The sequence below is a fragment of the Phoenix dactylifera genome, unplaced genomic scaffold (assembly GCF_009389715.1).
Source record: "Phoenix dactylifera cultivar Barhee BC4 unplaced genomic scaffold, palm_55x_up_171113_PBpolish2nd_filt_p 001230F, whole genome shotgun sequence".
In the NCBI taxonomy this organism is placed as follows: Eukaryota; Viridiplantae; Streptophyta; class Magnoliopsida; order Arecales; family Arecaceae; genus Phoenix; species Phoenix dactylifera.
Genome location: NW_024068565.1, coordinates 39,620 through 66,338, shown reverse-complemented (window position 1 = coordinate 66,338; position 26,719 = coordinate 39,620). Strand labels below are relative to the sequence as shown.

General features: G+C 38.3%; 2 protein-coding genes and 3 long non-coding RNA genes across 5 annotated transcripts; all 5 read right to left on the bottom strand.

Annotated features, from left to right (window-relative positions):
- Positions 1 to 1,585: 1,585 nt before the first annotated feature.
- On the bottom strand, positions 1,586 to 2,227 carry LOC120108217. Its single transcript, XR_005509678.1, has 2 exons — positions 2,085 to 2,227; positions 1,586 to 1,983 (listed from the first exon to the last, which is right to left on the bottom strand). It is a non-coding gene; the product is annotated as an uncharacterized LOC120108217 (long non-coding RNA).
- A 589-nt stretch (positions 2,228 to 2,816) lies between these two features.
- LOC120108218 lies at positions 2,817 to 3,900 on the bottom strand. The gene is made up of 3 exons (XR_005509679.1): positions 3,668 to 3,900; positions 3,183 to 3,284; positions 2,817 to 3,051 (listed from the first exon to the last, which is right to left on the bottom strand). It is a non-coding gene; the product is annotated as an uncharacterized LOC120108218 (long non-coding RNA).
- A 2,616-nt stretch (positions 3,901 to 6,516) lies between these two features.
- LOC120108223 lies at positions 6,517 to 19,948 on the bottom strand. The gene is made up of 2 exons (XM_039121797.1): positions 17,276 to 19,948; positions 6,517 to 6,672 (listed from the first exon to the last, which is right to left on the bottom strand). The coding sequence occupies exon 1, from the start codon at positions 19,688 to 19,690 to the stop codon at positions 17,651 to 17,653; it is 2,040 nt and encodes a 679-aa protein (XP_038977725.1). The 5' UTR covers positions 19,691 to 19,948; the 3' UTR covers positions 6,517 to 6,672; positions 17,276 to 17,650.
- A 107-nt stretch (positions 19,949 to 20,055) lies between these two features.
- On the bottom strand, positions 20,056 to 20,570 carry LOC120108224. The gene is made up of 3 exons (XR_005509683.1): positions 20,372 to 20,570; positions 20,212 to 20,287; positions 20,056 to 20,110 (listed from the first exon to the last, which is right to left on the bottom strand). It is a non-coding gene; the product is annotated as an uncharacterized LOC120108224 (long non-coding RNA).
- Positions 20,571 to 24,703: 4,133 nt separating this feature from the next.
- Positions 24,704 to 26,335, bottom strand: LOC103719522 (keratin, type I cytoskeletal 9-like). Its single transcript, XM_008808815.3, has one exon. It carries the CDS (start codon positions 26,333 to 26,335, stop codon positions 24,704 to 24,706), a length of 1,632 nt encoding a protein of 543 aa, XP_008807037.3.
- Positions 26,336 to 26,719: the final 384 nt, after the last annotated feature.

Sequence of the window (26,719 nt, the reverse complement as noted above, 5' to 3'; positions counted from 1 at the left end):
TTCGCATACATGAAGCAAACGTAAAGGGACAATTTTTCCGCTAAATAAATTCAACTACTGGGAATGAGAAGTGGGTTCCAGTGCCTTGCAATTATTCTCTTTCTCTATTTCTCTCTTTTTCTTTCCAATTATGAACCCAGACTCCTGGACAAGTTGCTCTTCACTACTGAGACAATATATCCCCACGGCTCAAGATTTAGAACGAAGCGAAAGCTGCTACAACCTGGGCTGATTTCATGGGTTGTTGTCCAACTTTTTCTTGGAATCAACATGAAAAGCTTACATGGGTTTTGTGCTACAGTTTGGATATTTAGCTGATGGTTTGTGCACTAGAGATGAATGCACTTCCTAAGTTTGCCTTATTTTTGTCTTAGAATATTACCAAATCTTAAATAATTTGGATGGTTATTCCTTCATTTTTTACGAGTTCATGTCATGTAACTAACAAAAAATAAAGAAAAAGGGCTTTCCACCACACTAGCTGGTATTTTAAGATTTTTTCTTTTTTTTCAGCAGGCCCCTCTCTTTTGGTGGTTGCTTGATTAGGAATATGGAAGCAATTTGCAAAAGGTTGGTATCAGATAGAAGATGGAGCTAGCCTTCACTCCACCCAATATGAACTTGACTAGACTCTAACTCGATATGCAAGTTGTAAACCCATAAGGCACTGTTGTCTAGCATTTGGTACCCTATATAAATAGATGGACGGCCATCAAACAAGACGGTCTTACATGTTATATATAGTGCATCTTGTTTGATGGTTATTCATCTTTTGATGGCAGTCATCGAGTATTACATAATACTTTAGAATGCAAGCAGTGCAATATATATAGAGAATCCTACGTCAAACCCAAAACCTATAGCTCATTCTCAATTAGGTAGATGATGTGCAACATGAAATTGGATAAGAAAAGCAAGCAAGCCTAACCCTCTTAGACCACTGTAAGATGGACTCAAAATGACACAGCGTTAACCACTACAAAAGAAGGAATAACTTCCGGCGCTTTTTTTTGTCTTTACCGACGCTTATAAGCGTCGGCGAATTCCCAGCCCACGCTTCGCAAAGCGTGGCTCAGACGTCGGACAGGTGGGCGTGGGCCGGGTTTAGCCCGACGCGTTAAAAAAGCGTCGTTGGTCTATGCCGACGCTTTTAAGCGTCGTTCCTTTTATCATACGCCGACGCTTATAAGCGTCGGCGAGAAGGGTTGCTTTTCCCGACGCTTTTAAGCGTCGTTTCTTCTATCAGACTCCGGGGAGAAGGTTTAGTTACTACGGGCTTAGGCCGACGCTTAAAAGCGTCGTTAAAGGCTCGATTTTTCCGACGCTTTTAAGCGTCGTTTCTTCTATCAGACTCCGACGCTTATAAGCGTCGGGGAGAAGGGTTGGTTACTTCGGGTTTAAGCCGACGCTTAAAAGCGTCGTTAAAGACGTGCCATTAGGTGTAATTCCTGTTGCTTTTCCCGACGCTTATAAGCGTCGGCATTAAATTTTTTTTTAAAAAAAAATTTTGAAAAAGTAATTTTTAAATACTCTGTGTACATTAAATTCTTACAAAACAATAGAAACAAATACACTGAATCACATATATAACAAAATATGAGTCACAAACAAGAACTTTGATTGCATTCATATTATCATATTTGATTACATTGTACTTCAAAAACATTCTAAAAACATACAAGTCAAATTCCTAAGTACACAATCTACAATATGTATCAAGGGTCGGCATCATCATCTCTACAATATTGTCATTAAGCTTGGGGCGAGCCCAGTCAACCAAGCTCTGCTGCTTGCTCTATTAGGAACCAAAAAACAGAATTGAATGTGTAATCCATCAAGTTGATACCGCTTTCTTATATGGCCTTCGGTATTCAGAACCTTCTATAGGATTGAAAGGTATCAGGTTCACATGATAACCCCGACCGCACGAATGAAGCATTTCTGCAAGTTCTACTGCATGCTCTATTCTATCATTGAGACCAGCTGCCCATATCCATGATTTGAAAAGAAATGGTTAGCACATCAAAATTCATACTACTAAACAAAATATCAAACAAGGTACAAGTTAAATTCTGGTCAACTACCTAAAAGTGTATACTCAAAGGTTACTCTGCGTCCAGTTTGGAGGAAATAGTCCTTGCAGTCATCCATTAACGCATCTAAGGGGTAAGACTTTGCACTGGGAACAAACATTTTTCGAAGTTCCTGGTTTGGAGCATGTATGCTTGAGCCCCATAAAAGCCAAAAAAAACTACACATCAGCAGGAGGAACACAAAAACTTAAATTCGTGAAGATAGAGCTGAAATCCAGATAAAGCTCACTGGGCAAGATAATGCTAGACTGAGGTAACTTAGATTGGTGCAGGCCCTGCCTGACAGACAGAGTTACCTAATGGCACTTGATAATAGCCTCATGTGATAGCTAAGAGTTGTTCGCACCAGTATAAAAGCAAACAAGAGAAGAGAATCGAATGCAACTGTCCTGGATACTGTAAGCACCAGTATAATATGAATATTCCACTATATGCACTGGGAAAGTCATGCCGCTATGACATGAAAATTTAAATAAGGCAGGATTCAAGTTTAGTCATTAAAAAAAGGACGTCAAGGGATGCATTACAGTGTATATGCTATACAAAACTAATAGAAAATATAAAAATGCATAAGAATAATATATATTGCAAATGCAACACTATAGGTCATTATTTTCTCTAGCAAAGTTATCAGTGAAAAAAAAATTATTAGCATCTTTTTTTTGTTGGCAATTGGGATACTGTTTGTAAAACCAAGCAATAATCACACATATATCAGATTATTTTTTTTTGTCGCAATGTCAAACAGATAAAGAATCTAAATCATACTTTTAATTCAAGATCCAGGTTCTAATTACATCGTATTTTCGCCAGAGATATTTAATGGAAAATAATTTAGAACCTTATTCAAGCACCTATGTGCTTCCAAAACTGACTTCAGATTCAACATTGGTTCACCCATGCCCATGAAGACAACATTTGTCACCCTATGTCTGAAGAGCTCCTCTATAGCCAATACCTACATTCACAAAGCACCGCACATGATATGTATGCAAGCAGAAGCAGTATTTTCCATGGGAAATAACAACAGCAGCAGCAGCAATAGAGAAACTCATGTCAACAATAGTGATCCAAGTCTTACAATTATACCTGTGATGATACGCATGCAGTAAGGCGAAATGAACCTTTATCTTCCTCAACAGGTATCCCTACAGTTTCGGTTAATCTGTTATCTTCCAACTTTATAAGTATCTGCAAGATTGGATTCAATGAGGCAATTGAGCAGAATATATACTACAACATAAAATAAATAGAAAAACCCTATATTAGAGTAATGTGATTAAACTTACAGCACTACATCAGACATGAGAAATTACAAACAGCAGTCAGAGAATCATTAGGTTGTCAATTGGTATCAATATTTATTTCGTACATAAATATGAAAGAAAGAAGAATTCCACATACATGCTCCACATTCAAACCTTATACGACCAATTATCCAGCCGTGGATAAATAGAAAAACCCTATATTAGAGTAATGTGATTAAACCTTATATGAAAGAAAAAGTATCTTATCAAGCCGTGGATAAATAGAATGAACAGTTTACTTGCATGAAGAAGATGTATTCCAGTTACCTCATCTAGTTCGTGGGAGTCAAGTTGTCCAGCCAGACTGCCTGTCCTGAAACCATGTTCCTGTCAAGTCAACATAGAGCCATTCCCCAAGTAAGATAAGGTGAAGTAGATAAAGTAGTTCATATTTGAAGAACATACTAATTTCACAAACAAGAACCTTTCATTCAAAATATTCATATTATCATATTTGATTACATTGTACTTCAAAAACATTCTTAAAGCATACAAGTCAAATTCCTAAGTACACAATCTACAATATGTATCAAGGGTCGGCATCATCATCTCTACGAGTAGATGAAGTATCATCAACCTACAAGAAAAAAAAATATTTTAGAAACTAAAAATACGAAAGTCATCACGCTCATACAAGAATACATTATAATTACATAAAATATTCAAATAGATTTAGTTATGTACCGGAGGAGCAAATCTCTGCAAAAAGGATGAAATATGGTCAAGCTGGTCCTGCAAAGATTGTATCTTCAACTCTTGGCTTTGCTTCAACTCCGCCATATCAGTCATATGACTCTGCCTCATCTCCTCTATCCTTGTCTCATATGACTGCTTTATCTGTGCCATCTCTGTCTTCAAACTACTTACCTCTGCAGTGCTAGTACCTTGTCTGGCATCTTGGGTATATCGGCTCACTGCAGACAGCTGAGTGGGGGTAACTCCGACACCGTAACCCCTCACGCGACCAAAGCGTTCTGGGCCCATCAATTCAGCATAGACCTGAGCCTCGACGCGACTGGCCGTGTCGGATGATGATGACTCCCCGACGTGCTCTGAAATAAGAGTTGTAGCTCTTTTCTATATCTCTCTCAAGAAAAAAAACAGTCACATTAATATTTTAAAAGAAGTAAAATTAATAAGAAAATTCTGAACAAATAAAAAATGAATACATACAACTATATCTCTCGACTCGTCCCGGACAAAGCTGCCATCTCGGTGAGTGTGGGTCATCTTATAAAACTCTACCTCACCAGGCTCCCTTCCATGCTCTACCATCTACACATACGGAAAGTATATTGGCAAACTATATATCATGATACGTGCTATATGTTAGTAAAATATCAAATAGTTTCAAAAGAACTTACAAATTTATTTCTACGTCTCGCATAACTCTTCGAGCCTGAAGTATGAGGAACTGCTTGAGATGCTCGTGCAGCTCTGCCAATATTAGAATATGTCTGCCAAAATAAAAGCACACAGTATAATATGATTCAATGTATATATTCGCAATCTATATTAATAATAAATATAATATAAAATATTGAAACAATATACGTGACCTGTCCTCTTTCAGAAAACCAGTAGTGAACAAGCTCCCTCCACTGCTGAGGGTATACATCAGGAGGAGTCACACGAGCAACCTCCTCCTCTGTCATACCCTCGTGCTTGAAGTCCGTCTTCAATTTTGCTTTATATTCTTTCCATTTGCGATTGAGGGACTTTAGCACCCAATCATGGCTCTCTGGAGGGAGTACAAACTTATCCTACAACAAGATTCAGAATGTTATAATAATATTAAACATCTAAAATAAAATTATGATACTAAGCAAATTAATATACAGGAGGTGTCGAATTAAAAAGAATAAATTCAATTCATTATCTGTATAAGTCTAAGAAGCTCAACCTTATACGAAGGAAGCATGTCATTCCACTTCGTATAGTTGAGTGGACACAGCTGACCCTTGCGTGCAACCGATCCTAAAAAGCTTGATAGTAGACTTCCAGCTCTATTGATGGGCTGCCCCAATTCGTTGCATCGGATGATGATCTTCTCACCCGGAGGAAGCTTCCACACATCCTTTGCTTGAGTGGGTCCCCGTCTCGTCCTCACCGTCCCTTGTCCATCTATTAAAATTAAAAAGTCTTAAAAAGTTGAAGACAAATATGAACATAAAATATGAACTTTAAATCGAATTATCCTGGATCCGGAGCTCATCCTCCGGACAATCAGCAGGAGGCTCGTGCTGAGATCCTGACTCGTGCTGCTGGTGCTCACATGGCTGCTGGGACTGCAGGGACTGCTCAGAAGTAGATCCCACCTGAGAATGCTGGAACTCCACATCTCTAAATCGTCTTCCTCGGGGCATATTGTTACCTGGAATGCACAAAAAAGAATCAATATTTGGTTAAATAATAAATTTATACTAAATAAAGGGCAAATAAAAAAGAATATAATACTTGGTTAAATGATAAATTGTACTTACCATTATGAAACTACATTCTCATTCAACATCCATCCTGATCAAACTCATTGGCGCATTTACTTCATCAGTTGGCACAATATTATAAGGCATACACTGAGTATAACTATCATCGTCCTCCTCTTGCAACCTTTTTCCCATATCATACAAGTCCCTAGGTTTCGTCTTAATAACAAGAGACCAATTTTTATCTTTTGAGTCTTGCACAAAAAATACTTGTCGAGCTTGAGATGAAAAAACAAATGGATCATCTTTCAATAGCACACCTGTATGTATCAACCTTGAAAAATTTACAAGTGTGAATCCATTTATGTCTTGCCTCAAACCTCTAGGTGAGTTTATATCCACCCAATCACATCGAAATAATACTACCTTAAAATTTCCATAATAATCCAGCTCATAAATATCTGTTAGAGCACCATAATAATTTTTTCCATCCGCCTCAACCATAACCCCACTATTTTGGGTTTTTCTAAATTTCTCATGCTCTTTAGGATGAAATTTAAAACCATTTTTAATGAACCCACCATATCTGTTGACAATATTATTCGGACCTCGAGCAATGACTATTAACTCCTCGGAACAATTCCTCTCCATCATCATTAGTACCTATAAAGAATTATAGAAGTAATGATTAATTTCTCTCTATAAAATTAAAAAAAAGCTTAATATATTAGACATCTATCCTGTTTGAAAAGCCATTCTGGAAATAACTCAACCAACCATCGTTGCTCAATCCTTGGTGTAGGACGAATGTTATGGTTGAGACTTCGCTGAGCTATTAAAAATTCTCTGCACGATCAAGGTTATCTTTAATTAAATACCAATTGTTGCCCAGTAGATACAAGCCAAGAGGGGGGGTGAATTGGGTCTTTCAAAACTTTTATGCTACTTCTAAAACTTTTTGATTAACTATGCTAAGTTGTATAGATGCACAGTGAAAGTTAAACTTAGCAAGGGTTTGATGTATAGACTTCGACTTGATTAAATATGCTTGCAACTAAAGGATGTGCGCATAAGAATTAAGCAAGCAATTTATCTAAGTAAGTAAGTGTGTTAGTTAAACAATAACTAGAGGCATTACAAACACACAGGACATATAGTGGTTCGGTGCACCCCAGCACCTACATCCACTCCCCAAGACCTCTTGGGAATTTCACTATAATCCTACCGATTACAGCCGGTTGTTTTACAAGCTCACAACCCAACTTGTTGTTTTTACGAGCGCACAACGAACTCGGTCGGTTTTTTCCAGGCTCACCGACTAGAACCAACCCCGATTGTTTTTCCGGGCTCACAATCAAACCCTTACACGTTGGTTTTACCCTCGGCTCACCAACAAACCTAAACCCCGTTGGTTTTCCCTTTGGCTCACCAACAAACCTTAATCCCGTTGGTTTTCCCTTTGGCTCACCAACAAACCTTACACCGTTGGTTTTCCCTTTGGCTCACCAACAAACCTTTAACCCCTTGATTCAATCCCTTGATTGAATCAAGTTACAAGATATTAGAACAAAGAATAAAAACAAATCAAAGCTTCTTAAACAAGCAGATATGACAATATAAACAAATAGAGTAAAGAGAAGCCCTCAAACGAGTTTTGAAGATGGAGGAGCTCGGCTTCTTCTTTACTTGACCCTCTTCTGATTTGGCACGAGGTAGAGGATCACTGAGGCAGCACACGGATGGAGAGGAAGCTTTGGGATTCTCTTGGATGCTCTTCTTCTCTCTATTTCACTTTGAATGGCCCTTTTGTGCTTATGGGAGATTTCCCTTGTAATCTCTTTGGAATCTCTTTCCTAAATGATCTCTCCCACTTCCATGCCTTCTCCCCTAGCTCTCCTCTTGTTTTTATAGCTTTAGATGGCGTGGAAACAAGAATCTAGCCGTTAGAGACAAAAATAGAGCCGTTGGACACAGTCTGCACTTCCTGACAATATTACCGTTGGGATCGGAGTCGACTCGCGCGATCAGGAGTCGACTCGCCTGTTGCAGGAGTCGACTCGTGCTTTACTGGAGACGACTCGGCCACTGTTCCAAATTTGAATTATGGTGCATCCTCGACTGGGAGTCGACTCGTCTTAACCCGGAGTCGACTCGCTAACTTCTGGAGCTGACTTGGCAATTTCGGAGTCGGCTCATCCACTGAAGTCCGTGGATCCAATTTTGAATTTTGTCCTCTCGAGTCGACTCGACTGTCCTGGGAGTCGACTCGAATCTCAGAGCCCGAACTCCCGATCCTCTGTCTTTTGGCTCGTCCAGTCTTGGAGTCGACTCGAACTTCCTTGGAGTCGACTCGGCTCTCAGTTTGCGAAACTTGGTCTTCTGCCTTTTTGATGTGAAGCTGTCTTGGAGTCGACTCGAGCTGTCTGGGAGTCGACTCGAATCTCAGAGGCAGTAACTTGGTTTTCTGTCTGTTGATGGTCGCGGAGTCTCGGAGTCGACTCGTGCAATGCGGGAGTCGACTCGAATCTCAGAGTCCCAAAAATGCTCTCTGACTTTTTCCTTGTGTTCCGCTGAGAGTCGACTCTTGCTTTCTTTGGAGTCGACCTACCAACCATCGGAGTCGACTCGCGTTCCACTGGAGTCGACTCGAATCTCAGACCCGAAAACTGCTCTGACTTTTCTGCCTGTGACTCCTAGGAGTCGACTCATACTTCTCCGGAGTCGACTCATACTTCTCTGGAGTCGACTCGAATTCCACTGGAGTCGACTCGAAGACTGTTCTTTTGAATTTTTCTTTTGATTTTACTCCTCCAATTTGAATCCTTTGAACTTTAAGCTTGGGCCAATAAATTGTAGCTTTCTTCCAACTTGAGAGCTTTGGAGGCCTTCTTGTGTTCTCCCAACTTGCTATGTTCCTTGCAAAATAAATATCTTTCTCCTTGCAACATAAACATTAGTATCTATACTTCAAGGTTTTGTGATCATCAAAATCAATCTATGAATCAATCTTTGGGTCATCAATCTCCCCCTTTTTGATGATGACAAAACTTGGAGTATATGCAATATAAAAGATATTGTTTTCTAGAAGTAATACATAGCTAAGTTGCATGAAGTAGAAAACATATATATTTAAAAAAAAACATACTTCATGATAATGCTTTAGATTTAATCAGCTTAACACAATCAACATATTTAAATTTTAAGCTGATTTATATTCACTTCAAAGTAATAAAGCATTCTGAGTATATAGCATATACTTAGATATTTCTCCCCCTTTTTGACAACATCAAAAAGATAGTGAAACATTAAGTACAAAGATCAGAGCAGAACACATCGAGTGTGAATTCAAGAGGTTTTTTAATTTGATACCACAGATAGTTTTCTAATCAAGTGTAGGTGGAATCTTCCTTAGGTTAATTCAAGAAGTACCACAAATGATATTCAAGAAAAAATATGAGTGGAAATCTAACCTCTCTTCACTAAGTACGAAAGCTTGTTCATTTAAGACCTTTTGCCCAATCTATTAAGTATTTTATCAACATGAGAGCAATTTAATTAATTTTCAGAGTAAAAGATCAAAACTTATATATTTGGAAAAACATATCATCATGTTGGATCATTAATTCTTAATGACTTCAAAGTTCTTATATGATAATAAGAGCATTGGGGCACAAATACCAAAATATGAGTTTATGCAATTTTTGATACATCTTTGAGCTCTTTTAAAGACTTTCTTTTATTCCTTTAGAAAATAAGCATAATTTGATACATAAAATAATGAATTGGCACAAAATAGAAGTTCTAAAGAGTAAGCCAATTAAAACTCATTAGTGAGGTTCAAAATAGATTTTCTAAGAGATACTCAAGAAAATTTAATACATTGTTCTCCCCCTGTTTTATTAAATTAGAGGCTCTTAAGATTTGTAATTTGGTTCATGAGTGATGCATAAGATATACTAACCAAATAACACGCCTCAAGGTGTATCATAAAGATTTTCAGATTTAAATTTCAGATGATACATATTGGAGAGTATTAGGATCACTTTTCATTTAGTATTCTTTCCCTCTCCTATAGATTTATGTAATTAAGTTCCATAAGACCTCTCCTTCTGAAATTTTCTTTCTCCCCCTCAATTGATCATTCCATTTAAGAGTTTAGAATCCTAAGATAATGTTCAATAAGATTGTCAATCTCAAAAAATATATTTCAGCTTATCTTCATGAGACTCAAGGTTTGAGACAAGACAACCTTTATAGAACTCATCTCAAGGTATAAACTTATAATTAAAGCAAGTATTGTAATATAAGGAGGTTCATCAAAATCAATCCATAAAAATCAAGGTATACATCAAAATAAAGTGTCTTTGGGATAGGATACTGAATATCTAAAGCTCCCCCTCAAAAGATGCATTCTTCTTTAATCATTTTAAATTGTTGAATTTCAGATTTTAGTGATAAACGTGAATAACACTAAAATTCTGTAATATCAAGAATGTAGAGTGATCTAGAATTATTCAGAATTTATAGTAATCACTCTTTCTAATCCTTTAAGAACAAGTTATGCTTTCTCCTAATCTTAGAGAAAATGTATAAAAGTATTCAATTGATGCTCAATTTCTTTCAAAAGCATTTACATTTTCTTTCTTTTAGAGTCATTTGAGTGAACTGAAATATTTCTAGTTTTAAGATCATTCACTCTATTGATATTCTGATGGAAATCTTTAAGAATGTAGGAGAGAAAAACATATAGATGATCATTGAGGTATATATATTTATAGAACTCAATTTCTTAATCATAGTTTTTCACCAATGTATTCATGAAACACAATAAATCTTTTTAATATCAAAATAAGATCATATATTTAGAAATTTTTGTTTGCAATCAAGATCATCGAAAGACACATCATTTGGACCAATATTAGTACATTTTAACGATAAGAAAAGATATGTTTCGGATGCGTATCGGAGCAATCAACCAAGGCATCAAAATTAATTCTGTTTTTCTTAAATTAAGATTTTATTTAGAAATCATATTGAGTTTAAGCTTTTATACGAAATCAGATTCTGAATTTCATAAAGATTTTCAAAAGAGGCTTTCAAAGTCATAATTTGAGATATGGATCTTCCACATTGTAGCTTATCTTAAATCATTACGATTGAAAACACATATTTCAAGCATATTCAGAATATTTGTATTTATGTTGAATTTTGGTATGAGTTAGCACATTATATACCAAAGTTAAGCAAGTTGATGGATAAGACAAACTCAATTCATTGTGCCTAAATAGAGATATCCTTCTCTTCTCCTTTTTTTTTTACAGATTTATTTAACTTTCAGATTTTAACGATGATTGTGAATAACAAATCTGAATTTTCTTTTCAATAAAACCAAACAAAAGATGTTATGTAGCATTTCAAACATTCAATCAAATTGTCCAAGTATGGGGTACTACAAAAGATATTGAGAACCCATAATTTAAAATATCATGCCACATGCAAAATATAGTGTGTGTTAAGTCATACATTAAAATATTAAGAACAAGCATGTCAAGTATCAAAATCAATTCTTTTCAAATAAACTCCCCCTATTTAAATATAATTTTGCACTGATTTCATCCTTAAAGTGTGTTTCCATGTGACTAAAAATTTGAATTGATTCTTTCTTGTATACTTTCATTTACTTTGTCTTTCTTTTAACTTTCTTAAGCTCTATACTCTATTTGCTCCCTATCCGGTGGAGTTGGGAAGGGGCACGAGGTACTACCACTAGCCTCCCTCTTGTGCCGTCCCTAATATGCCCTACACCGAATAGTTGGGTCAAATAGTGCCGGGTACTACCACTAGCCTCCCCATTGGCACCATCCCTATGATGAGCAATATAGAAAGGTTAAAATGTTTACTTCAAACTCTCCCTGTTTGAGTGTAATTAATTATAGATTTTATCCCTTCCAAATGTGCCGAATATATTATGCTTGTTTTGCTTTTCCTTAAGATTGAAGTACTTGCCTTTGCTCAGATTTTTCATCTCTTGAACAATGTCCATTTTCTTTTCTTTATCTCTCTCTCTTTTTGTTATTCTCAAGTAATCTTCTTCACGCCAATCTTCTATAAGAGTTTTCTTGTGGACTAACGTTGGTCAATGAAGATCCCCTTTCCTGTTTGTCTTAATTTGGAGTTTGAGAGAAGATGTTAATTCATTCATCATATTTCAAACTCACCTTGCAATATAACTATTCATATAAATTTTCATTGGTAGAACAAAAATGATGCCATCAATGTGTGCTATGAGCAAGCAAGATATCATAGATTCTTCTTTTTGATGCATAGATTTATCACTATTACTTTCTATCAACAAGGTTACCTAAGCTTTTATATATCAAGCTTTTGATGCTTGTTTTAAATCACATATTGCTTTATCATATATGTAATGTGTAATTTTTAAATATGGTGGTTATTTAACATAGATCTACTTTTTAATGAAATAACCACATAGGAGTGAATTCTACACATTCATTTGACAGAATATAAAGCTCATGAGTCAAGCAAATGATAGTGGTGATCTTTACTTTTAATCATAAAAGAATCAAGATCTATTTCATCTTTTCTTGATTCAGTCTTTTAGTAGTTATCAATTTTTCTTCATTAAGTGCATTTCTGAAAAACTCAATTTTGTAATAATTATTAACAAGTTTTCAGATTGTTATATGTAAAAGATTAACCATATATAATTTGATCTTAGTATCTTGACAATAAATCATTAGTCTCATAGAGAATAAGACGACTTGATATTTTTGTAACTAAAATCTTTTCATTGAATATTCTATATGCATTGCTTGATGAATGATATCCAAGGATAGACATATCTCTATCAGATTTGGCATTATTTTTCATAAGAACATATCAAGCATAACATGTACGACTGAAAAATATGAAAGATATGCAATGGTTCATTTTCCATTTTTCAGAAGATCAAAGGGAGTTTTCATCAAAAATAGATCTAATAGAAATCATATGTATGACAAGCAGTGATGATAGTTTTTTTTTTAAAAAAAATCATTTAAGTAGATGACTATCATACACAATTGTCTTTTTCATTTCTTCAAGAATTCTATTAATTCTATTTTACTTAAGGTGTCCTTGGTGCTGAAAATATTATTTTTCTGTGCACAACTTAACACAAAATTGGTTTTCAATCACTATGCCATGATTTCATAGTTTGCAAACCTTTACCATTTGATCGCTTCTTGTGAGTTTGTGCCAATGCAGAAAATATTTTAATTTGAGTGCCAAGAACAAGGCTAATGTAAGCTTTTGAAAAAATTAGTGTTGGAAACAACATCTCTAGATTTAGAAATTATTTTTGTTTGTTTCCTTAGTTAGCATGCATAGTAAAACTTTGACCTTTAAGAGGATAATCTAAGTAAGCCTATGGCAAGGTCTTTTGAGATTAAGTACATACTAGCATGAGCTGATTTCATATGCCAAATATGGTTTCTTTAATCTTGGTATTCATAGTGCATATATTCAAAAGCATACCAAGTACACATTATCATATCTATGATCAATAAACAATAATGCCATAGATAAAAACTCTCAACCAAGCATATAGAGAATTCATAGAGTTATTCTTAATAAGTTGATTAATCATTTAGCACCTTATCCACTAGTGAGTAAAATGAAATGATTTGATTATATTTCCAAAAGTATTTTCTATATCACAAAATTGATCACTACTAGCAAATCATATCAAATACTAAAGCACAAATAATGATGAGATGCAAGAATTACTGATTTCATTATTATTTTTTTGTTAATAACTTTTTAAGTTTCTTTATGTTCCATGGGTACCTTGGTACACCTATGTGTACATCCTCATTTTCTCATTTTGGGTACCCAAGCTTGCTTGAGTCCTTGAGAGTTAGGACATATGGTTCCTTTTGGAACCCATATCTGTTTAATAGTAATAACTTTACCATTTGATTTAATTATACTAGAACGATAGGTAAAGTTGTTATTCCCATCCTTTTCATTTTTGAAATAAGTTATCTTATTTAATGGTTTGCTTGGTAAATTGATAACCTTTTTCTCTAGAGATTTATGGCTAAGTGAAGGAGTCAAGCTAAATTTTGATTTATCAAAATCAGCATGTTGGCTTTCAAACATCATTTTTAATCTTTATGAGCTTACGGTGAATTTGTTAATGCAAGATTTTAATTGATTAATTTCTTCGCTTAAGTTTTGATTTTCTTTAATTAAGCTATGATTTTTCTGAATCAATTCTTCTGAAAATGACCTTAAGCATTCATTTTCAGAATTTAGTTTCTCTTGTATTTCATCATTAGAATTTCTTTCTTTTGAAATTTTCAGATTTAGTTTCTTAAGATTTTTATTCTTTACAGCTAATTTTCTACATTCACCATACAAATCATGAAAAGCATTTAATAATTCATCATAAGAAAATTCTTCTTGAAAATTATTTGATGTAAGAGTAGATTCAGTTTTTACCTTATCTTCTTGTGCCATAAAGCACAAGTCAGTTACCTCTTGTAGTTTCTTGGAGCTAATATCATCATTGTCGCTCCTAACTTTTATTTTCTGGCTTGACTCTTTCTTGGTCAAGGCTTTCTTCCTTTTTATCTCTTTCTTCCTTTCTTCTTGCTTCCTTTTCTTCTTTGTCTTTAGGAAGCTGATTTGCCTCGGAGTCGACTCGGACCTTATTGGAGTCGACTTGGTGAACTTGAGAGTCGACTCTGAGATACTTGGAGTCGACTCGACTGAGGGAGATTCAACACCCTTTTCTGCAGTCTCATTGTTAGTATATATTTGAAGCACATGTGAGCTAGTCTGAGATTTATCATAAATATTTTCTAAAGTATCCCAGATCTCCTTAAGCAGATAAGCATGCAGAAATTTCATTAAACTTCGTTTCTTGAATAGCACAATATAACATGTTCATAGCATTAGCGTTCAATTGTGCTAAGTCCTTTTCATTAATAGTTTGTGAGAGTGTGTGAAGATCATTTGTTATGATTTTCCATAAATAATAGTTTTGTGATTGAATAAAAATGCGCATGCGTATTTTCCAATGTGTATAGTTTATGCCATTAAATAGTGGAGGTGTATCAATTGATTGTCCTTCTCCTAGAAAACTATCTATTTGACTTGTCATGATCTTTGGCTTTTGATCGTGAGATCAATAATTAAACTTAGAGCACCTGCTCTGATACCACTTGTTGCCCAGTAGATACAAGCCAAGAGGGGGGGTGAATTGGGTCTTTCAAAACTTTTATGCTACTTCTAAAACTTTTTAATTAACTATGCTAAGTTGTATAGATGCACAGTGAAAGTTAAACTTAGCAAGGGTTTGATGTATAGACTTCGACTTGATTAAATATGCTTGCAACTAAAGGATGTGCGGATAAGAATTAAGCAAGCAATTTATCTAAGTAAGTAAGTGTGTTAGTTAAACAATAACTAGAGGCATTACAAACACACAGGACATATAGTGGTTCGGTGCACCCCAGCACCTACATCCACTCCCCAAGACCTCTTGGGAATTTCAGTATAATCCTACCGATTACAGCCGGTTGTTTTACAAGCTCACAACCCAACTTGTTGTTTTTACGAGCGCACAACGAACTCGGTCGGTTTTCCCAGGCTCACCGACTAGAACCAACCCCGATTGTTTTCCCGGGCTCACAATCAAACCCTTACACGTTGGTTTTACCCTCGGCTCACCAACAAACCTAAACCCCGTTGGTTTTCCCTTTGGCTCACCAACAAACCTTAATCCCGTTGGTTTTCCCTTTGGCTCACCAACAAACCTTACACCATTGGTTTTCCCTTTGGCTCACCAACAAACCTTTAACCCCTTGATTCAATCCCTTGATTGAATCAAGTTACAAGATATTAAAACAAAGAATAAAAACAAATCAAAGCTTCTTAAACAAGCAGATATGACAATATAAACAAATAGAGTAAAGAGAAGCCCTCAAACGAGTTTTGAAGATGGAGGAGCTCGGCTTCTTCTTTACTTGACCCTCTTTTGATTTGGCACGAGGTAGAGGATCACTGAGGCAGCACACGGATGGAGAGGAAGCTTTGGGATTCTCTTAGATGCTCTTCTTCTCTCTATTTCACTTTGAATGGCCCTTTTGTGCTTATGGGAGATTTCCCTTGTAATCTCTTTGGAATCTCTTTCCTAAATGATCTCTCCCACTTCCATGCCTTCTCCCCTAGCTCTCCTCTTGTTTTTATAGCTTTAGATGGCGTGGAAACAAGAATCTAGCCGTTAGAGACAAAAATAGAGCCGTTGGACACAGTCTGCACTTCCTGACAATATTACCGTTGGGATCGGAGTCGACTCGCGCGATCAGGAGTCGACTCGCCTGTTGCAGGAGTCGACTCGCCTGTTGCAGGAGTCGACTCTTGCTTTACTGGAGACGACTCGGCCACTGTTCCAAATTTGAATTATGGTGCATCCTCGACTGGGAGTTGACTCGTCTTAACCCGGAGTCGACTCGCCAACTTCTGGAGCTGACTTGGCAATTTCGGAGTCGGCTCATCCACTAAAGTCCGTGAATCCAATTTTGAATTTTGTCCTCTCGAGTCGACTCGACTGTCCTGGGAGTCGACTCGAATCTCAGAGCCCGAACTCCCGATCCTCTGTCTTTTGGCTCGTCCAGTCTTGGAGTCGACTCGAACTTCCTTGGAGTCGACTCGGCTCTCAGTTTGCGAAACTTGGTCTTCTGCCTTTTTGATGTGAAGCTGTCTTGGAGTCGACTCGAGCTGTCTGGGAGTCGACTCGAATCTCAGAGGCAGTAACTTGGTTTTCTGTCTGTTGATGGTCGCGGAGTCTCGGAGTCGACTCGTGCAATGCGGGAGTCGACTCGAATCTCAGAGTCCCAAAAATGCTCTCTGACTTTTTCCTTGTGTTCCGCTGAGAGTCGACTCTTGCTTTCTTTGGAGTCGACCTACCAACCATCGGAGTCGACTCGCGTTCCACTGGAGTCGACTCGAATCTCAGACCCGAAAACTGCTCTCTGACTTTTCTGCCTGTGACTCCTAGGAGTCGACTCATACTTCTCCGGAGTCGACTCATACTTCTCCGGAGTCGACTCGAATTCCACTGGAGTCGACTCGAAGACTGTTCTTTTGAATTTTTCTTTTGATTTTACTCCTCCAATTTGAATCCTTTGAACTTTAAGCTTGGGCCAATAAATTGTAGCTTTCTTCCAACTTGAGAGCTTTGGAGGCCTTCTTGTGTTCTCCCAACTTGCTATGTTCCTTGCAAAATAAATATCTTTCTCCTTGCAACATAAACATTAGTATCTATACTTCAAGGTTTTGTGATCATCAAAATCAATCTATGAATCAATCTTTGGGTCATCACCAATATTACATTCTCCTGACATGACAGTAAATTTAGATTTCAATTAACCGTACTAACCTGCGAGACTCGGATATTATATCACTATGAAGTAAGACATAGCGATGTGCCTGTGCCAACGATTTCTGGTCAAGAACAATACTTTCAACTTTTCCCAAAACTCTTCCGCCAGATGAGAACTTGTAAACATCTGCATTCTCTATGATATCACAATTCCTTTGAGGTCGATTGAAAACCGTTTCAACACCTTCAAGATATCTCGAACAAAATGTCAAACACTCCTCAGCAATATATCCTTCAGCAATCGAGCCCTCGGGATAGGCTCGATTGCGTACATAATCTTTTAAGCGCATAAGAAACCTTCAACAATAAATTTTTAAAATAAATATCAAAATCAAACTGATTATTAAATATGGACATTAGAGTTTAGAAAAATCACCTCTCAATAGGATACATCCATCGGTAGTGAACCGGTCCTCCAAGTTTAGCTTCCGCCGCTAGGTGAATGAGTAGATGAACCATAATAGTAAAAAATCCAGGAGGAAAGATCTTTTCCATATGGCATAGTGTAAGTGCAACATTAGTCTCCAATTGATCAAGCTCCTTAGGATCAAGAACTTTGGAACATAATGCCTTAAAGAATGATGACAATTGAGAAACAATTGCAAAAACTTGTTTCGGTGTTGACGATCTTAAAGCCAATGGAAAGATATCTTGCATCAAAATGTGACAATCGTGACTTTTAAGATTTGAAAGTTTTCGCTCTTTGAGATTTACGCATCGTGAAATATTCGATGAGTACCCATCAGGAACCTTCAAATTTTTCAGAACTGTTAGAAAAAGATCTTTCTCTTGAGTAGACATTGTATAACATGCAGGAGGTATATAAAATTTATCATTGGCAAGCTCTGTCGGATGAAGCTCTTGTCGTATGCCCATATCTTTCAAATCAAGACGCGCTTTCAAGTTGTCTTTAGTCTTTCCATCAAGATTTAACAATGTTCCAATCAAGTTATCACAAACATTCTTTTCTATGTGCATGACATCAAGATTATGTCGAAGAAGATTATACTCCCAATAAGGTAAATCAAAAAAAATACTCCTTTTTTTCCATAACTGTTTCTGTGTAGAAGCAACCAATGTGTCATCATCATTTTCCTGTCCATATGCATTGTCATCATTCTCAAAAAAGTTAGCATCCTCTAAAATCTCTGATATTAACCCTTCATTTAATGAGCTACCAACATCCTCCCTTCCCCTCTTCTTTAAACATTTGGAGACCTTACCAGGTATGTAATTTGTGCCATGCATTTGTCTAAGAACTTCGGTACCAGTTGGTGGAATAGGGGCAGAACGCAACTCTGTGGTACTATCAAACAGATCATTCTGAAATCGAAATGGATGGTTTGGTTCTAACCATCGACGATGGCCCATATAACAGAACTTTCCTCCATTTTTTAACCAATATGAATGGGTTGAATCTCCACAAGAAGGACATGCAATACGCCCCTTAGTGCTCCAACCGGATAAATTAGCATATGCAGGAAAATCATTAATAGTCCATATAAGAGCTGCACGCAATTTGAATGTTTGACCAGTAAAAGCATCGAATGCATCAATACCCTCCCATAACTGTTTCAATTCCTCTATTAAAGGCTGCAAAAAAACATCAATATCATTACCTGGGCCCTTATCACCTGGAATAACCATTGACAAAATGAGTGAAGACTGTTTCATACACATCCATGGAGGTAAATTATATGGAACCAAAACAACCGGCCAAGTGCTGTATGTAGAACTCATAGTTCGAAAGGGATTAAACCCATCAGTCGCCAAACCCAGTCTGACACTGCGAGCATCAGAAGCAAATTCGGGATGCCTATCATCAAATGCTTTCCATGCGGGACTATCCGCTGGGTGTCGTAACATTCCATCCTTTGTACGACCTTCGTCATGCCATCTCATCGAGGAAGCCGTCTTCGGTGATGCAAACATCCTTTTCAATCTTGGTATAAGAGGAAAATACCTCAAAATTTTAGCCGGTTTTTTCTTAGTCGGTTCAGCATCCACTTCAGTCAACGAATCATTCTCGTCATCTTTATGTTTTCCCCATCGTGGGGTTCCACATATTCGGCACGACTCTTGGTTCCTATTTTCACCACGATATAAAATGCAGTCATTCGGACAACTGTGTATCTTCTCATATCCAAGGTCCAACTCTTTTATCAGTTTTTTGGCTTCATATGAAGATGATGGCAGAGTAACACCTTCCGGAAATGCATCCTTTAATAATTGAAGAAGCATGGTAAAAGACTTGCTGGACCACCCATTCAAATATTTCAAATGTAATAAATGCAGAAGAAAAGAAATCTTCGTAAAATTCTTACAACCCGGATACAGTTCTTGATCACAATCTTTCACCAAGTTATCATAATAAGCTGTGTCATCAGCATGTATAGATTCCTCAACATGCATGGACTGATCAATAACTGCACGCTCATCTTCTCCTACAGTTCTGATATTATGTCCAAGAGCATCTCTAAGTAGGCCCCTTATATCATCTTCTTCTACAGAATTTTGTTCCGTGACACTACATCCAAAATTGAAGGTGTCTTCTAGATCGGAGGGTTGGTTACATGAAGGTATGAACTCTCCATGGAGTACCCATTCAGTATAACCCTTTAGAAAACCATTCCATACCAAATGTTCTTCAACAATTTTTGGATCAAGAGCAGAACCATTTACACATTTTTGACATGGACATAAAATCTTTCCGTTCATATTAGATTTCTCAAAAGCAAACTTAATGAAATTCTGAACTCCATCCAAATATTCAGTACTAGATCTTAACTTATTTATCCAACTTTTGTCCATTCTATTAGAATACCGATTGAACTGCAGTTTTTAAAAAAAAGATAAACAAAATTAAGTAAAATGCAACAGAAGAAGTATATTATGCAGCTGAATGGAATGAGAATGAGAAAGAGAAAGGTTACCACTCAGCAAGCTTAAAGTTTGCAGATAACAGTGTCGGTGAAAGGGGTGAAAGAGAGGGCTCTTCACCTACAATCCCTGTGGATGTACCAACACAAGCATGAACACATGAAATTTATTTAAGAATGTCAACAACAACCAGTTCGAGAAACATCAACTCACCTACTGTTTGATTTCTTATCCTTGCAAGTTGTTGATATGTTTAAATGTCCGAATATGTTGTCTGGAATGAAGATAATGCTTCTCAGAAGAGCATGTATTTTCGTATTTCATGATGCTCTATTTGAGATGCCAATGTCGTAGCTCTTAAAAAAAACTCATAGCTGGTATCCTAAACTACTGGGATACCAGCTATGATAGTTAAAGCATAGATAGTAGCTAGACAGGCAGGAAAAGTTCTGCCAGAATATTTAATTCAAAATCATGTTCTCAAGAAGAAAGCTACATTAAATATAATATAAAGTATATTCGATGATATTGATACAACAAGAATGTCTCCCTGCATCTACTGAACAACTAGAATATAAGATTCCTTTTTTGGTCTAAACTTTGCACTTATCCTACTCTAATTAGGACATATAGCTTGCTTGAACTATCAGTTGTTTAACATGTATAAGCTTCTATTGTGTCAATCTTTTTGATCATCAGTTGTTTAACATGTGCTCCAATTGAATGACATGGATACTCTAATACCAAACCAATTTGATCTCTATACTCTAGAGCTCTTGGGCACAGTTCAGCTAATGAGGACAATTCACGTTTGGAAAGATTTCTGGTGATCAAAGATTAGAAAAACAACAAAAATAAAGAAACTTTGATTATTGAACTATCTATTATATTTCTTCACAAGAAAAATAGAATTGGTGAGAACTAACCATAAATAGTAGCAAAAACAAGACCACCAGTAACAACATATAGCATCATTAATTTGTAAGGCATCAAAGTTTTTGAATCAGTCATGGGCAATTCATGAGTAAATCATAAAATCTATGATAATGGCAAATAATTAAATATTCTTGTTACTTTATTACCAAGGATAATCTGGAGGATCAAATTCCACTAATCAAATAATAATGAACAGCTACACTAACGCACTGCACCACAGTTTGAAATTTGAGTATGCAAAAATTTAAAAAAAAACACCGTGTTTTTCATTATATTTGGTTGTGAAAATTAATAAAGGTCTAACTGCTAAAACTCTCAAATAAGGCATAACATAGAAGTACAGGGTTTGCATGTTACACACCTTTTAACCTGATATGATATCCTCTAGATGCAAAGCGCAGTATGGCCTTATATGGCTGTTGTTCGGTTCATGTCGGATATTTCTGGTTTTCTAACGGGTCGATTCGGGTCAGATCAAGTCAGATTTATGTCAGATCCTTAGGACCAGCTGATTACTATCCCTATTTTGGCTCCTTGCAGAATGTTTCTTGGTGTATAAATAAATAAAAAAAAAATCAAGAAGGGAAAGTTAGAAGCTGCCCTTAGAACTTCCATGCTGTCCATCAACAGGAAGGAGGACCTACACGCGCAGTGGGTCTGACACCTATCCTATCTAAACATTCCATGCAAATTTTTAGAATATCTCCTATCAAGTTTTCATTAATCATTCAAATCGGTCATCAACTCAGGTATTGTTAACTGATGTCAATATCATTTCAAACATCTGTAAACAGAACTTGATTATTTCTGAAACCTTGATAAATTAACCATGCTGTAAATTCAATTAACAAGATCACAAAGAACTCCATGCACCAAAGAGGCCATGCATCTCTATGCATTTAACAAAATTGACAGAAGAAAGAGAAACAACTAGTTTCATAACATTAGGAACTCCCAACACTAAAAACATCAGATAAATTATTGCTTTAAAGAAATTTTAACCCAGCTCCACCAAAAAAAGGACTTACGGAACAGATGCTTTATGCTCACAAGCAAACCTATGAAAAAGGAAAGGAAGTCTTTTTTAACAGAAAATAAAAAAAAACAATTAGAAAATCAAATAAGGAAACTGGACGCACCTCCTTTTCCTAGTGATTTTGAAGTTGAGTTTTATTAAAATGCTTCGTTATTTTCATAAAACCTGTTCTGGAAAACTGATTGCTCTAAAACCCTACCAAATAGTAATACACAACCAAATTTTCCCCTGTTTTCATTAAACCACTTCCCCAAAGCGGAACTTCATGAGTACTCCTAATAAGACCAAGAGACAATCAGACAACCCTAAAGCAAAACCAAAACCTGCAACCAGTACAGGCTTTGGTCAGGCACAAACATTACCAGATCTGATACAATCAGTCCTCGCCCAACTTGATAAGACAAGGATTCACGATCAAAGGGTCAGTTTTACTGTCTCACGAGGGAAGCTTCGATCCGAACAACCTCCTGTCCATAAATAAAACAGTCATACCAAACTCTCAAGAAAGAATGTATTTGGTATGGAGGACAGGCATTGACACCAACAGGTTCACAAATATGCCTTGGTCTTAAACTAAACTCAGACCAGATCATTTGATGTAATGACTCGAATGAGACAAAATACGTTATGCACAAAATGAAAGCAACCATGACGGCCAGAACCATCTAACATGTTGCACGTTGCTATCAGCACCTGAATTTGGGTCAATAATACATCATCCACAAAATTGACAGAACCATTAAAAGTTCCAGAACTCCCATTTAACAGAGAAAAATAATAAGACCAACATAGCTTAGTTTAAATTGAAAGTAAATAACGGTACCCAAGGTTCACATCTTGACAACAAATGAATTGAAGTTGTAACCCTACTAGTAGCCATAATACTACTAGTAGCGCGACCAACTAATCAGAGGTAGTACAGCAACACTTGTGCACAACTATATGGACGTTACTCAACCCGTCCACTACAGACTTATAATTCCACCAAGGATTTTCTACCTGGATTCTAAATGTACCATATAACCATTATTTGTGCGAGAACCAAATCGAGACACCTGAGAGAATGCATGGTCGCACGAATACACATCAGATGATGAACTAAAATTAGAGAGACATCACTACTTGATGATACAAGCTCAAATTGCACCTGGCACACCTCATGCATGGATAATTCCACCTGTTAAATCTTGCAAAATGCTAGTACATTTTAACATATGAATGGTATGCCAAGAAAAGCATTAGCCAACACCTCATACACTGCAGAGCAAGTTTCTTCCATTATACAAAGGAAAAAATGACAAGATTTGATGTTAGCAATGATGATCAGCATTTCAAGATCATTCCAACTGAATAGACTGGTGCCATTGATATTGAAAAAGTTTAGCCAATTTACTTGCATAGAAAAAAACCAGTTCAGTAAAGTTAACCTAAGCAAATTGCAGCCATTGGTGTTCATTCATATGCTCAAATATAATGGAGCAGCCAAAGTTAACCTGAGACTACAGCAGTCGATGATGCAGAATCATGATAATAAAATCTATTAGTAACCCAGAAGTGCTGAAAAGAGTCTAGACAGTAGGCACGATCTTGTCGATCCTAATCCATCTTCTCCGCAGAGAAAAAATTTAGTAGGTGGCTTATCGTTTACAGCACATATTGATGTCTCTAATATCAAATGTTGCTCATCTCCATTACAAAGGAGGCACTAACCTAGTTTGAGCTGCTCCGATCTTGTTAAAACATATTTTTGCCATAGTTGGTGTGATTCTCGAGGACGAAGCTCGATCAAGGCTTATACCAAAGAAGAGGAGAAGGAGCGTGTTGAGGAAGGAGGAGAAGGAGGAGAACAAGCGAGACGGAGGGAGAGAATGGAGTAGGAGAAACTACCTCGGGACGCCGGAGAGGAGGTAGGCCTTCTGGAACGTGGCCGTTGGCGTCAAGGAAGTCTGATTCGTGGCTTTCAGCCGCCGGAGAGGAGGGAGATGGGGGCAGCGCCGGAGACGAAGGCAAGGGCAGCGCCGGAGAGAAAAATAAGGGGTATCGGGAGTAGCTAGGGCAAGAATGCGGGCTTGGGGTCGGGCGCTGTGTTTTAAGGGGGCCTTGGCGACGCTTATAAGCGTCGTTGTAGCCTCAAGTCTACAACGACGCGTTTAAGCGTCGTCCAATGCTTCAAATTTTCCACGCTCACCCAGAGCGTCGGGAAAGGTTGGCGCGGGAGCAGGAAATGCCGACGCTTTCCCTTAGCGTCGGCATTTAAGCGTCGGCTTTTCACACTTTTACTGTAGTGAACCAATGATAACGAGGCTCAGTCTTAACGCAAGATAGAAAGAAAAAGGCCATTCTTAATTGAAACCGCCAAGCATGCCGAATCAAGAACCATAATTCTCGCCAATATTATGCAAAATATTTAAACATGAAAAGAAGTACAAGTCGAGTGCTTAAGAGCAGGCCACTAGTTGACAATCTCAGTTTACGTAACGAGCGACAGAGGTAAAAGGCAAACAAAGATGATGAGCTCCAGGTTTATTCATGGGCATACAATAGTTGAAGTTTAGCCTGCAAACACATTCCTATCAAAGATGCCCACCCTTAGACCCAAATCGAGATCCAGAACCATATCCTTGGCCATGTCCCATACCAGATCCACTCCAGTTCATGTCTGCATGCCCTTCCGCAGAGCCAACTCCAGAGCCATACCCAGAACCACTCCCATACCCACGACCTTGAGCAAAACCAGATCCAGAGCCGAATCCATACCCATAGCCTTGACCTATAGCACCATTGGAGCCCCCGCCAAAGCCAGTCCATACGCCAGACCCTGCCCTAGAGCTTGAACCAGAGGTAGAAGTAGAACCAACATTAGGGCCCCCATTAGAAGCAGCATAGGATCCTCCACTGGATCCAGACCATGCACCAGAGCCTGCTCCTGAGACCGCGTTGGAGGAAGAGCTAGAATCTGAGAAAGAACCAGAGTTCAATCCTCCTCCCGAGGTGGCATAAGATCCCCCACTAGAACCAGACCATGCACCTGAGTTCGATCTAGAGACTGTGGTTGAACCAAAGTTCGAGTCCCCTCCAGAAGCAGCATAAGATCCTCCTTCCGAACTAGAAGATGCGCTTGATCCTGCACCTGCATTTGAGATAGAAGCAGACCTCGATTCAGAATCAAAGTGAGAGCCTCCACCTGAAGCAGCATAGGATCCTCCTTCAGAGCCAGACTCTGCACTACTACTTTCTCCCGAGCTTGATCCAGAGGCATAAGCAGAACCTGCACCATTGCCCGAAGCCGAAAAAGATCCCTCTCCACTGATAGATGATGCACCTGAACCTGCTTCTGAAGTCGAACCAGAGGAAGAACTAGAGCCAGAACTGGAGTGGGAGCTCCCACTAGAGGCTGCATTAGAGCCCCCACCAGACCCGGACCATGCGCCAGAATTGGATTTAGAGGTAGAACCGGAGCTAGTGCTGGAACTGGAACCTGAGCCCCTGCTTGAAGTATCATAAGATCCTCCATTAGAGCCAGACCATGCACCGGAATTTGCTCCCGAGCTTGTGTCGGAGGTAGAACCAGAACTGGTACTAGAGCCAGCACTAGAGGCCGAGCTCCCCCTGCCCGAAGCACCGGGTGCACAACGGGTGGCCCCACCTGGGGCGGCATAAGATCCCCCTGCAGAGCCAGACCCGCTAGTGGCAGAACCAAAACCATGACCAAATGCCGAGCCCCCCCTCGGTCCGGTATAAGATCCTCCTCCAAAGCCTGCTCCCGAGCTCGCGCCATTAGCAGCACCAGAGCCATAGCCAGACGCCGAGCCTCCGCCAACCCCAGCGTAAGACCCTCCACCAAAACCAGACGATGCACCCGAACCAGTGCTCGAGCCCGAGCCGTACGTCGAGCCGGAGCCATAACCAGAACCAAGACCTGCACCGTGGCCGGAGGAAACATAAGACCCCTCGCCGCTAGGGCCAGACCATGCACCAAAGCCAGAGCCAGAGCCCGAGCTGGAGGCAAAAGCAGAACCAGAACCCGAGCCCGAGCCAGAGGTTATGCCATTGCCACCTCCCAGGTCAAGCCCAAGCCCCACACCGAGCCCTAAGCCACCACCCAAGCCCACACCCAAGTCCTTCCTCACTGGTCGGCCTCTGGCCATGCCCAGGGAAAGGTAAAGCACAAGAAAAGCTGCAACTAGAGCTCTGTGGGATGCCATGTTTGCTCTTTGATGCTACCGGGCAGCTCCTAATGTGAAGTAATTATAGGCACTGGATCTTGCCAACAATTATTCCAACCATGTGATCGTGTTGTGAAAAGCTTGCAGTGCCACATCCGCAAGCTCTCAGATTTGGCCGCACGTATGTAGTCGCGATCGTTTCCACGTCAAGTAATTCGATTCTTCATGTGGTTTTCACCTAATATTTTGGAGCCTAATCTACGGCTCCTTCTGGTTCAACCAGTGTCCGGAATTGTGCCACAGTAGGTTCATTGTATGAAACTAGTGTAAAACCATGCTTTATTAATGGCCCTCTTAAAGCAGCTTTGTCGATGGGACTTTTTGTATTAGCCAAGTTGCCCCGGCCTTCAGTTGGGACAGCGT